Source organism: Mustela putorius, unplaced genomic scaffold (genome assembly GCF_011764305.1).
Source record: "Mustela putorius furo isolate JIRA1106 unplaced genomic scaffold, ASM1176430v1.1 tig00000480_pilon_pilon_pilon, whole genome shotgun sequence".
Lineage (NCBI taxonomy): Eukaryota > Metazoa > Chordata > Mammalia > Carnivora > Mustelidae > Mustela > Mustela putorius.
Window position 1 is genome coordinate 2,078,094 of NW_025421397.1, and position 13,361 is coordinate 2,091,454.

At 38.4% G+C, this 13,361-nt stretch overlaps 1 protein-coding gene across 4 annotated transcripts in view; it reads left to right on the forward strand.

The window, feature by feature from the left end:
• KLF12 (Kruppel like factor 12) overlaps positions 1 to 13,361 on the forward strand; it is a 435,792-nt gene that overhangs the window by 285,512 nt on the left and 136,919 nt on the right. For 3 of the 4 annotated variants that reach the window (XM_013047135.2, XM_004775054.3, XM_013047136.2), the window contains one exon: positions 9,187 to 9,733. In XM_013047135.2, the coding sequence (XP_012902589.1) occupies positions 9,187 to 9,733 (547 nt within the window). Of the gene's footprint in view, positions 1 to 2,114; positions 2,184 to 9,186; positions 9,734 to 13,361 lie in introns of all 4 variants that reach the window. The other variant, XM_045080634.1, reaches the window with a different exon arrangement.

Genomic DNA, 13,361 nt, shown 5'->3' on the forward strand with positions numbered 1-13,361 from the left:
TGCAAAAGCCCCCAAAACGTAAATGTAATAGCACATAGTCTATTATGTTATGTGTATGTCCTGAATTTTCTGAAAGAACCAATCACGTCTTAAACTAACACTTGAGATACTGAGGTAACACAGTCGATATTCCTTCAGCTTACCCTCCCCCCGCTTGCAGTGGATAGCTCATTTGATACTTTCTGAGCCCAGGTACATATCGTCATGGTAGAATATTTCCAGTTATTTCCTTTTATTCTCTCATCTGTAGTTTTAAAGGGTTGAGAGTTTATCTCTCCTTTTCTTTAGTCTACTTCGCTTTCATTTTTTGGGAGGGTGGTGAGTCTTATAAATACACACTTGGGGGCATCTGCGTGGTTCAATGCAGTAAGCCTCAAACTCTTGATTTCAGCTCAGGTCCTGCTCACACAGCCCTGGGACCATGCCCCGCTTTAGGCTCTGCTCTTATGGGGAGTCAGCTTGAGTTTCTCCTCTCCTTCTGGCCCTACCCCTGTTCCTCCCCGCAAGAAACACATATTTATGTAGGTGACCACACACACATGCTCTCTCTTTCTCTCCAAAATAAGTCTTAAAAAAAAAAAAAAAAGACACAAATCTATAGTATTTGCATTTAAGAGTTTGCCCTTGAACAGGTGGACTGAAACAGGGTGATCACTGGGCCGAAAGCAAGACAAACGATGACCAAAAGGGCATGTGTAAGATGAATCTTTTCTTTTTAGGGTGGCTGGGTTACTCAGTCAGTTAAGCATCTGCCTTAGGTTCAGATCATGATCCCAGAGTCCTGGGATGGAGCCTCCTTCTCTGCTCAGTGGGGAGCCTGCTTCTCCCTCTCCCTCTGCCTCCTGCTCCCCCTGCTTGTGTGTGTGTGTGTGTGTGTGTGTGTGTGTGCGCGCTCTCTCTCTCTCTCTCTGTTTCTGTCAATAAATTAAAAAAACTTGAAAAAAAAAAAGAAAAATAGGCTTTCCTTTTTAGTAAAATAAAACAGAGAAGAAAGTACAGTGTATACCCTGTTCACAAGTGGTTGTTTGGTGACATATACACTCAGAGCAAAAATGGCCAGAGGTGTTTCTTGCTTGCCTTCAGCATTGTACTTTGTATAAAAAAAAAAGAATGTAGCTCCTTAATTAAATGTATTTCCATCTAAAATAATGCTGTATAACTTAAAACTTCCATGATCGAGGATATAGATAGAGCTTATTTCCTTTTTTACATGAAGTACACAGTACATTTCCTTAATTACTTCCTGTAAAAAAAATGTTGAATTTAATTAATCACCAAGTCAGAGAATGAAACTGACATAAACTTTGAGACACAAGAAGAAAATAATGCTGTGCTGTTTCATTCCTTGGTAAGACTGGTCAGCATCTCAAAATAATTAACATAACTATATATTGTCAGAAAGCTGAACTGTGGATTGGTGTAAATCATTTATATTGTGGAATTAACAAATGAAACCAGTTAATTAAAATGTAGTCCACTTTACAGATCATCCTATGGGTCAATCTAGTTAAGCACAAAAATAGAAAAATTTTAAAAAAGAACAGAACAGTGTCACATGACTGTCTTCTATATTTTAAGAGATGTGTTTGTTTAAAATCACGTGGACCCTAAAAGTCCTGTACTATTTTGACTTATTTAGCTACTTTTGTAGTGTATATATCTGTTTGGTTGATTAGTGAACACTGTACCTGTGCAATATAGTGGTTGCATTTCTGCAATCCCGCATCAGAATATCTTTTGTGCGGTGCATCGAGTCAAGTTACTTCTGAGAGTCAGAGTCATAGATTAGGTTGTGTTGGGATTTATAGTTCTGGTTTTTTGGGTTTTTTAAAATTCTATAGATTTATTTATTTATTTTAGAGATAGAGCTAAGGGAGCAGGAGAGGGAGAGAGAAAGAGAAGCAGGCACCCCACTGAGCACCCCGAGGCTGGAATCAAGAGTTGGTGGCTCACCTGACTGAGCCACCCAGGCCCCCCTGGAATATTTAGTTCTGAGAGGGGGAGCTCGTTTGTTCCTGTCCCACCCTAACCGGTATTACTTAAAAACACTTAATACCCTTAATACAATCTATAAAACAATTATATGAGTTTGGAATTATATTGCTCTTTTGTAGGTAGATAAACTCACACCTAGAGAATTTTAATGATGATATACCAAGATGGCACAGCTAGTAAGTGACAGGGTAAGTCATGAATTCTTTGGTGTCTAAATCGAATTTTCTTTCTTATAAAAACCACACTGCATGCTTATAAAGCAAAGGTGATCCTAGCAGTTAAACCATGAGCTATGTAATGTTAGGTGACTTTTATAATCTTTTTTCTAAAAACTACCATGAGATTATTTCTCAACAAGTTTATAAAGATAAGATGAGATATAATTTGTTTAAATGCTGACTGGCTGGGTGAGTAGATGAGTGGCTAGATAAGTGGGTAGTTGGGACACACTGTGTGTGTGTGTGTGCGCGCGTGCGCGTGCGCAGCACATGTGTGTAAATGCTCTGCTTCTCTAAAAATCCCCGGGGCCATTAAAGATGAAACAGACGGCATGTAAATCTTGGATAACACTTAACAGAATACGGTCTAAGCAGCCCTCAGCCATGACTACACATAACAATCTCTGGCGGGTTTTCCAAAGATGAGATTGTGTCCAGACATTTTTTCCTCTCTTGTTAAGATTACCAAGTGTTTAAAAGACATGACCAATATTAAAAGCACTTTTTAGTCGTTGCCAGAGCATAATAAGATTCAGCTGCTGATAACGGCTGACTATAGGAGACACATCCAGTACTATGGGTACCGGCATTAGGAAATTTTAGATTCATTTTTATATTCACTCAACGAAACGCCTAAAGCTTAAGTTACCTTTTAAAATATTTGTTTGGGAAAAACTTTATCCTGTTAGGAAAGCTCACGTGTAATCCCCAGATCACTGAAAGGAATATGTTCACTAGACTATTATGTATAATATTTTATTGAGTGGATATTATGATTAAAATTGGCTTTCGGAGTTTTGAAGAAAAGACTATGTGACCATATAATCCTGTTTGTATTTATCTTTATAGATTTTCACATAAATATTTTATTAAGTATATTGTTACATTCATCTTGTTCCAGTTGGTGTATATTTAGGCAGTAATTTGTTAAGACATTTTATTAAAAAATTTCCGTCATTACCCTTTCAAGGAATAATATGTAATCCTTTGGAAAGATCATATGTATATAATGATTTACATTATGAAGAATTTCTACAGTGATGAATTACACCCCAGCCCTTGGTTTGTAAACCTATGTGGGAATCTGGATAGGTAGGAGAGAGAAATCTGTGGTGTAAGTAGTCACTGTTTCTAAAATTAGAACTCTAGATATATCTAATAGAGGAAAAAAAAAAAAAAGAAAGAAAGAAAAGAAAAATCAAGACCGTGTTTGATGATAGCATGTTCTTCATGAAGTATTTTGTTCTTTTCATGATAAATCAGTCGAGATACTTCATGAAATTAATTATTCTCATGTGTTTAGGGGTGTTGTTTCTTTTAATGATGTCAAATATATTAAGTGTTTGATCATCATCTCCACATCAGGACATCAACAGCAAAATTCGGCTAAAGTCACACTCCCAGACAGAAGTCTTGGTGGGCTTTGGTATAAACAAACAATAACAGGGGCACTAAGTTGACCCTGAGATTGAATAGTCCATCTGTGTTGTAGTAAGAATTGAGTGGTTAGTAATCAAGGGTAGAATTTTAGCGTGGAATCCTTTCTTTGTTTTTTAACAGAAGTTTCTGTATGGTGCTTAAAACTTCTCGCTTCTCTTTATTTCTAATCTTTTCAGCATTCCTATCCCTTATGTTTCCCGGTAGCATGCCGTATCTTCTCTCACTTTCTCAAGTATCCTTACAGGCATTCCTCATTGTATCAGCTTTGCTTTGTCATGCTTCACAGATAGACTGGTTTGTTTTCTTTTTCTTTCTTTCCTTTTTTTTTTAAGATTTTATTTATTTTGACAGAGAGAGATCACAAGTAGGCAGAGAGGCAGGCAGAGATATAGGGGGGAGCAAGCCCCCTGCTGAGCAGAGAACCCAATTCGGGGCTCAATCCCAGGGCGCGGAGATCATGACCTGAGTCGAAGGCAGAGGCTTAACCCACTAAGCCACCCAGGCACCCCTGTTTTCTTTTTCTTAAACCAATTAGAGTTTGTGGCAAACTTGCATCTAAGCAAGCCTGTTGGTGCCATTTCTCCAAGAGCATTTGCTCACTTTGTGTCTCTGTGTCACATGCTGGTGATTTTCACAACATTGAAAATTTTTCATTATTATTTATTTTTTTATGGTGATCTGAGACTAGTGATCTCTGGTGTTACTATCGTAATTGTTTTGGGGCACCGTGAACTGCGCCCATATAGGACAGCGCCCTTGATAAGGGTTGTGTGTGTTCTGACACCCGCCCACCAACAGCTGTTCCCCATCTCTCTACCTCTGCTTGGCTTCTCTGTTCCCCGAGACACAGCAATGTTGGAATTGGGCTAGTTAATAACCCTATTGTACCTCTGCGTCTTCAAGTAGGAGCAGGCATACATCTCTCACCGTCAATCCAGAGCTAGAAACGCATGAGCTTAGTGTAGGAGGCTTGTCAAAAGCTGAGACAGGTTGAAAGCCAGGTTTCTTGCACAAAACAGTTAGCCAACTTGTGAATGAAAAGGAAAAGTTCTCAAAAGAAACTGCAGGTGTGAGCCAGTGAATGCACAGGTAGGAAAGGGAAAACAGCTTTATTGCCGATACAGAGAAAGTTTGAGTGCTCTGCATAGAAGATCAAGGCAGCCACAGCAATCCCTTCAGCCAAAGCTCAATCCAGAGCAGGGTCCTAACTCTTGAATTCTATGAAAACTGAAAGAGGTAAGGAAGCTGCAAACAAAAATTGAAAGCTACATTGGCTCATGAGGTGTAAGGAGAGAAAGAAGCCATCCCCAGATCATAAAAGTGAGAGGGGAAGCAGTGATTGCCACAGAGAAGCTGCAGCGAGTTCTCCAGAACATTGGGCTTGGATAATTCATGAAGGTGGCTACACTGAACGACTGATTTTCAACCTAAACAACCTTCTGTTGGAAGAAGATGCCATCTGGGGCTTTCACAGCTGGAGAGGAGAAGTCAGTGCCTGGCTTCAGAGGACAGGCTGACTTTTTAGTGAGGAGCTAACACAACTGACGACTCTTAAGTTGAAGCCTATGCTCAGTGACCATTCCGAAAATCCGAAGGCCCTTGGGAATTCTACTACACTACTGTGTCTGTGCTCCGTAACTGGAGCGACGAAGGCTGGATGACGGCCCCTCTGTGTACAACATGGTCTCCTGAAGCTTTTAAGCCCCCTCTTGAGACCGACCTACTGGTCAGAAGAAAGATTGATTTCACAAGATGACTGCTCATCCACAGGGCACCTGCTCACCCAAGAGCTCTGAGGGAGATGTGTAGAGATGATTGCTGATTGTATCCCTGCTAACACGACGTCCAGTCTGCAGCCCGTGGATCAAGGAGTCATTTCAACTTTCACATCTTATTATTTAAGAAATACCTTTTGCAAGGCAGCACCTGCCGTGGACAGCGATTTCTCTGGTGGATCCAGGCTAAATAAATCGAAAACCTTCTGGAAGGGTTTCACCATTCTAGTTGCCCACACATTTGTGATTCATGGGAAGAAGCCAAAATATCAACATTCACAGCAGTTTGGAGGAAGTTGATTCCAACCCTCATGGATGACTTTGAGGGGCTCAAGTGGAGCAAGTAACTGCAGATGAGGTGGGAATAGCAAAAGAACCAGAATTAGAAGTGAAGGTTAGCATTTTTTTTTTTTTTTTTTAGCAATGAAGTATTTTTAAATTCAGATATGCACATTGTTTTGTTAGACGTAATGGTATTGTGCACTTGGGAGACTACAGCTGTAGTGTAAACACAACTTTTCGAAGCACTGGAAAGCCAAAACATTCACTTGACAGGCTCTATGGCAACATTTGCTTTATTGCCACGGTCTGGAGCTGAACCCACAGTATGTCTGATGTACAATGTAGTCCTTTTATTTAATTTCTGGCTGCTCCAAATACCTCTCATTTGATGTTCCCGTTGGTCTCCCAGAGCTCTTGTTGTCGCTCTCCGCCGTGCGCTCTGTCCCATCACCTCACTGCCGCTGCGTGTATATGGATTCTTACCTCAGAACCGATGCATTTCAATCTTCCCCTTTCTGAAAGTCAGGAAATGAATTCCAGATGATGATTTCAGGATCTAGTCTTTCAGGTCTTTGCTCTTTCCTAAAAGAAGGAGCGGAAGTGGGCCCCAGGTGTTTCGAAACCATTTTGAAGTGGTATTGCTAGCTTCCCACCTGTGCATGTGCGTCCCGAAGCTACCGGGGGGCTTTACCTGCCGCCTCCCAGTAGGAGAGGTACATATGGGCTCTGAGGATGTAATGTTATGTCAATACCGTAAACAGGTGAATGGTACAATAAAGACTTTGTTCTCTTTCTACTGACGAGGCATCATTTGGGGATATCCTGGGTGCATTTCACCTGCTACGTGGGAAGAAGGAACCAACATATGCCTCTGCGATGGTGGTCCTTGTAACTTCCTGCATAATATGGCCAGCCGTTCCAAAGAAAATGTGTGTAGTCCTTATGTTGGATTTATCCTAGCTAATTATCATGACCATTTTCTATATTTTGGCTTAAGCTCATGTAAAAGCTAAGTAGTTCTCACATGTTTGAAAATAACCTGGAGACTCTTAATATTTGGTCCTTCATGGCTTTCCTAGGATTTGCAACAGAATTATAAGAGGGACACTCTGCTTCTGTTGTTATAAAACAGTTTAAGGAATAAATTTGTTTCTGAGGGAGGGAATAAGCAGATACAAAATGTGAACTCCTGTTCATAATCTAGAAAAGTCGAAGCCATTCGCAAAGCTCAGTGACACTTGATGTCTCAGAAGCCATCTCTACAAATAAGCCCCATCTTTCTCAACTCTTATATTGTCACAATCCGTTAGTCTTTTGTTTATATTGTGATATGTTGCTACAGTGATGACTTACACCTCAGCCCTCAGTTTGTAAATCTGCATAGAAACCTTTTGTCTAACGAGACAGAAAAATCGCTGTTTCCGAAATTAGAATTCCGGATGTAGTTAATACAGTAGGAAGACAGAAACTAATCAAGCCTATATTTGAAGTCAAACAGTGTTTTGTAACATGTATTTAATGACATATTTTATGATTTTAATGACAAACCACTTGGGATATTTTATAAAAGCAGCCTCAACAAAGAATTTCTATGTGAGTATAACACACTAGTAAGAAATACCTTAGATTGTTCTAAAAAGAAATTAAATGATAATGCTGGGAATCGATTGAAATACTGTTCTAGTTAGAAGAGAAGATAATGCTAATAGTTTTTTTTAGAAGTAACCTGGTTTATGGTATTTGTGGGGGTTTTTTTGTTTTGTTTTGTTTCTTAGTGTCTGAAAAGATTTAAAGAGTTATTTCTCAGTTTCAATACAAAGAATGAAATCTTGGCACTGAGAATTTCATGCAGTAGATTGGATGGTTTATTTTTATATTTTCTAATTCTCTTCCTTTTTGTGTGTAAGTAACCATCTTAGTTTAGGAAAAAAAAACAACAACAATAAAACATCAACCCGTTTCCCTTTTTAGTTGATCTGGTACCATTGTTGACTTATTATCTTGTTGAATAGAATTCCCTTGCACTACTGCCTATTGTATGTTTTGAATGGAGCTATAATTTATATTCTATAAAGAAAGGTTTTAAGAAACATGTTTTGTTCCTTTAAGTGTATGCTCAAATTTTAGGGGGAATAGCAAACTAAGATCTTTTATTAAACAAAGAATGAAATGAACCAATTTAATATAATTGTAGACATTGTTGTTCTGATGCCATAATGAAGCTGAAAAAAAAGTTTTTGGTCTTTGTACAATAGAACATCAGTGCCTGTGTTAGCCTGGCCAAATTAGATATAACCAAAATAATCTGTCACAGTCTAATTTTCAATGGTAAAGCTAGCCTGGCACGTGACAATAAAATTGTTAGGCCATTTTGTTAGGCCTTGGAGGTGGGCATTCAATGAATACTTGTTGAATTTATGAATGAATAAATATAAGGATAAATCATATTTTTATCTGGTAATAAAAATGTTGAGTCCATTAGTCTGGGTAGAATCTTGGATTTATTATTATTAATTATTATTTTAAATTTGCTCATTAAAACTAAAAAGAATAAAAATAAACTCGTACAAAATTATCTTTATGTTAAGTTAAATAAAATATTCATAAACAATTTAAAATTTTCAGAATAAGTTTTTTCTAAAATTATTTCCTAAAATGTTTGTTGTGGTAGTTATGTACATTATTTTGAGAAGAAAAATGTTGCTATCACTAGGAGTTAAAATATAAACCAATTGTTAGAACACATTTATATTTAATAATTTAGCAATTGTGCTCCTTTTCAGTGCTTGTCATGAGAATGATATGGGAGCTCTTGCACCATTTATGAAAGTTGAAATATAGTGATTTTCCCCAAAATTATTGCCAGGTACTTTTATGCCTCCAGATTATGATAGTGTTGAGTAAAGGTTAGAATCACGAAATTGCAGAATAGCAGAGCTGGAAGGGGTGTTTGAGTTTATCTTGTCAAAATTCCCATCACTTTACAACTGAGGAAAGTGAGATTCACAAATGCAGAATGGGTCAAGCCAACAACATGAATGCTTTTAATTAGAATAATTGTTATTTTAAATAAATAAGCGGTTGTATTTATGTAGTTTTAAGTAGGTAGTGCTTTGTATACTGCCCTGGTCTTTTAGAGATCGTATGTACAACTGCTGTTCATTTTGGGGTTCTTGTGGCCTCTTCTCCCCTCCATGGAGTACTTCTTCCACTGATTTTAACAACTGTGTCTGTCTCTCCCAATAGGATGAAAATGTCCTTATAGGAGAGGCCGTGTCTTAACGCTGTTTTGTACTTTTGTACTCTCAACTCTAATCACGATGACTGTCACAGAGCAGATCTTCAAATATTTGGGGAATGAGTAGTGTCTCATAGCAATAAGGGAAAAATTAATAAGCACTCCAGTCATAAATCTTGCCATCTCTTCGGTATGTGATTAACAAGGATCCGTATGTGTCCCCTTTTTCTCCCGACAGTCTCCAAACGTCCACAACTACCCCGATATGGAAGCTGTTCCCCTGTTGCTAAATAATGTGAAAGGGGAGCCCGCGGAGGACTCGTTATCTGTAGATCACTTCCAAACACAAACTGAGCCAGTGGACTTGTCAATCAACAAAGCCAGGACATCCCCCACCGCCGTGTCATCCTCCCCGGTTTCCATGACAGCGTCCGCCTCCTCACCTTCTTCAACTTCAACCTCTTCATCGTCGTCTAGTCGTCCAGCCTCCTCCCCGACCGTTATCACATCAGTATCTTCAGCATCATCTTCGTCAACAGTATTAACTCCAGGGCCCCTTGTAGCCTCCGCGTCTGGGGTGGGAGGCCAGCAGTTTTTGCACATCATCCATCCTGTCCCGCCTTCAAGTCCCATGAATTTACAGTCTAACAAACTGAGTCACGTTCACCGCATCCCCGTGGTGGTCCAGTCGGTGCCTGTTGTCTACACAGCTGTGCGGTCACCTGGAAATGTGAACAACACTATCGTAGTGCCGCTTTTGGAGGATGGGAGAAGCCATGGCAAAGGTAAGGGACCCAATCGAAGCCTTGATTTCTTTCAGCGTGAGGGCTGACTGTGCCTTTATTCAGTGAGCTGCCCTGAAATCGTGTGCAAGCACACCACATCCAAAGAGGTTCTGTGCACCACGCAGACGTGAGCTGATGAGCACGGTTTAGGGCGAACCAACCGCGTGTTGGCATTGGTATTTGCTTCCATGTTCTTTAGTCTATATTTTTACGTATCGAGTCATTTAGTGTTGGAATTCAAATGTCTTCCTTTGCAAAATGATGTTTACCTTCAAAGGCTCAAATGGATAGAATAATCTGTATTTAGCATAACTGCTTGTAAGTTGAGTCGCCAGTAAAATAATTCTGAAGTTAGGTGTTTGACTACAAAATTCTCATGTGGCTTGAGGTCTTATCTTAGTGGAAGTTACTGTCATTTTAAATACTGGTATGACTCGGTATGATGCAGTATTTCAAAATGCAATATTAAAATTCCCTTCCAGGATTTAGAAGGAAATGCTTTGCTACATAACTCTATTTAATAATACCTGGTTGCCTAATTTTGTATATGGCAGTTATGCAGTTGATCATGAAGTTGCTTTCCTACATCTAAGCTCTTTTTTTTTTTTTCTTCAGTTTTTATTAAAAGGAATTAAAGTAGCATCACGCTGTCGATTTGGTCTTCCTTTATCATGAATCTACAAAATAAGCCACCCTTCTGTGGAAATGGAAAATGCCCATAATCATTGACTCGTTCCCTCTAAAACTAAACACTTATGCATGTATATTGTCTTCAGGGCCCAGAAATGATGAGGGTTTAAGATATGTTGTATTCCTTTTGCGTTGATATCATATTACTACCGAGGCCCATCATTAAAATATGATTGATGAATACATAAACACATCGCCTTCTCATAAAATGCTAGTAAGCCTAGATTTTTATAATCCTATAAGGTAGGATTCAGTGCCTAGAAACAACAGTTGATTGTGAAGTTAGAGAGATTTTTGCAAACTGACTCTACAAAACTGCATCCATCTTTGGCAAGTTATTGTCTTACCTGCATTGAGGTTTTTCATAGCTCACGAAATGAATTGTACCTTCTTAGTATTAACAACTGAAAAATATCACCTGATTTACAGCACTAAGAGGTTTTAGTGTGCAGACTTGGGATGTAGCGTTCTGTGCTTAATGTGGAGACCTCTGTCTTTTGTGCTGTTTCGGGCAAAGGCCCTGAACTAGTCCCACCACCATCTGAGTGACCAAGTAGACAAAAAGGAGGTATGAAGTAGTCTTCTCTTGGATTTTACTTTAGTTGAACCCTCTCTGATGTTACTAACACTTCTGATCAAAAGGAGCTAACCGATTTGAATAATAGCATAACTGCAGGCCACGTCATGTGGTTTTGTTGGGTTAGGTATTTATTTTCTTTCGTAATTTCAAGATGTGTTTACAGGTTTTTTAAGAATTAGGAATTAACAAAGAGCAAAAGTGGAAGCTTGCGTATTGCGTTACTTTATCTGTATATGTGTATACCACAGGATACAGCCCTTATACCGTTCCCCTCAAGGGAGATACTGCTTTAATTGTGAAGATGATTGACGAAGATTTTAATGTTGTTCACTTTTTTTTTTTTTTTTTTACAATTTTGATGTACTAATGAAGGAAACAAAAGAGATATCTCTTTTATTTGACATTATCTTCTAAGGGAGAAGTTATTTTTATTTAAGGGGGTTGATATTGAAAGTATATTGCCAAAATTTAATTTTCTGGAAACTATGTCTCTGCCAAAGAACTTTGTTACGACTCCTGCTATAATTTGCTCTCAAGTGTGTTTGTTAGTTTCATGCCACGTTTTTTATTCAGCAGTTTTCTCATGCCCAGAATAAAAACTGATATAACCATAAATCCCCTGGACTATGATATGGACATTAGGAGCAGGAGAGTCAGAATCAGGAATCTGAGTTAGGCTTAGTCCCTTCACTTACAGTTTCGGACTGGGAAGTGTTATTCAAAGATTAAATGGGGATAATGACATGATCTATCCTTGAAGATTGTTGAGGAGATTAAGTAAGAGCTTAATGTCTGGGTTAATCAACTATCAATAAAATGTTTGCAGTTACTTATTATTATTTATCACCTTCCCAAGCTACTTGAAGCAGTAATGTTCAGAAATTTTTTCTCTGTTGTATAAAAACAAAGTTGGAAGGAAAAAAACATACTTAATTTACAAATGAAAAACTGCTCCCAAGAAGTTAGTACAGAAATGCTTCTCAAAATTGTTACTACTGGTTATAAGGGATGAGAGTTTACTATGAGAAATTATCTGGAAACATCCCATATTTTCTATTTTTATTAGTTTGTATTATGTTTTCATAATCACCATATTATACAAATATTGCTATAACATTTTATAAGTTTTTTTTTATTGTTTAACTGATTACTTAGATGATGGTAAAAGTGTCTAGTGGAGGAGGCTTGCCTACCTCACAGAATGAATAAAAGAAAGGGCATTTCAGTAATTCTTCAAGTCTTTATTTTGCACATGTGCAGCTGGGCACTGGGCCAACAATGAAATGGCTAAGTGATAAAGGGAGCCCCTATTCCATTCCCATGCTGAACTTGTATATCTGATATGGATAAGCAAAAGAAAATATGATAGGGGAGTTGGATTTTCAAAATGCTAACAATAAAATTATAAAACTAACCCATATAAATGCAGATGAATGTACTGGCTAATTATTTTTAAAGTTGTTATAACACATCTGGTCTCTGGTAGATAAATCGCTTACCTTATCTGTCATGTACACAAAGACCTGTGAATGTACCTATCCATGTTTTAAGATGACGTATCATGTGAATTGAGTCATTTGTCCATTCAAGTATTTATTGAGCATCTGTCATGTAGTGAGTATTTTATTGGTCCAAGGATACAGTGTTGAACAAAACAGATGCTGTTTCTATCTCAGGGTGCTCATAGTCTACTGGGAAGTATAGACATTAAACAAACAAACAAAATCATATAATTAATTGATAATTGTGGACATTCTGTGCTTCAGTTGGATTAAAACATAGACTACGCATGGATTTTTGCCGAGGAGAGTTTAATTATAATTGCAGATGGAGAAAGTTGTATTTGATAAAAGTATTTTTACATTGGTATTATATATGGTTAGAAATGTTTCCACTGTGATGCTCAGTGGGGTGGTTAGGGTTTGGGGATGAGGTAGAGTGAAATGTCCACGTGAGTGTGCTTGACTAGCGACAGAAGGAGGTGAGAAAACTTTTCAGTGAGGATAGAAACTCAGCCCATTCATGTATTTGAAGAATATTGGTCTAAAGGAATGACAAGCTAGGTCCGTGCACTGACATATCTCAGTTCGGCCTTGAACGTGATATGTGATCTGAAGAAAACAGCATGATACTCTGGACAAACACAACTTGGGCTAGAGCTACAAGAGGGAGGATATCAGAGAAGGTCTCCCAAGGAAGACATTTTCCCTCTTGATACCAAAAGGACAAAATGGCAGTTAGCCCCCAAAATGGTTGTGCTGAGAAATGGGAGCTCTCTATGTAGAGGGAACAGCCAGTGGACTGATCTGGCCCGAGTTTTGTTGCTATGTCACCTGAGACACATTATTTATAAACAAG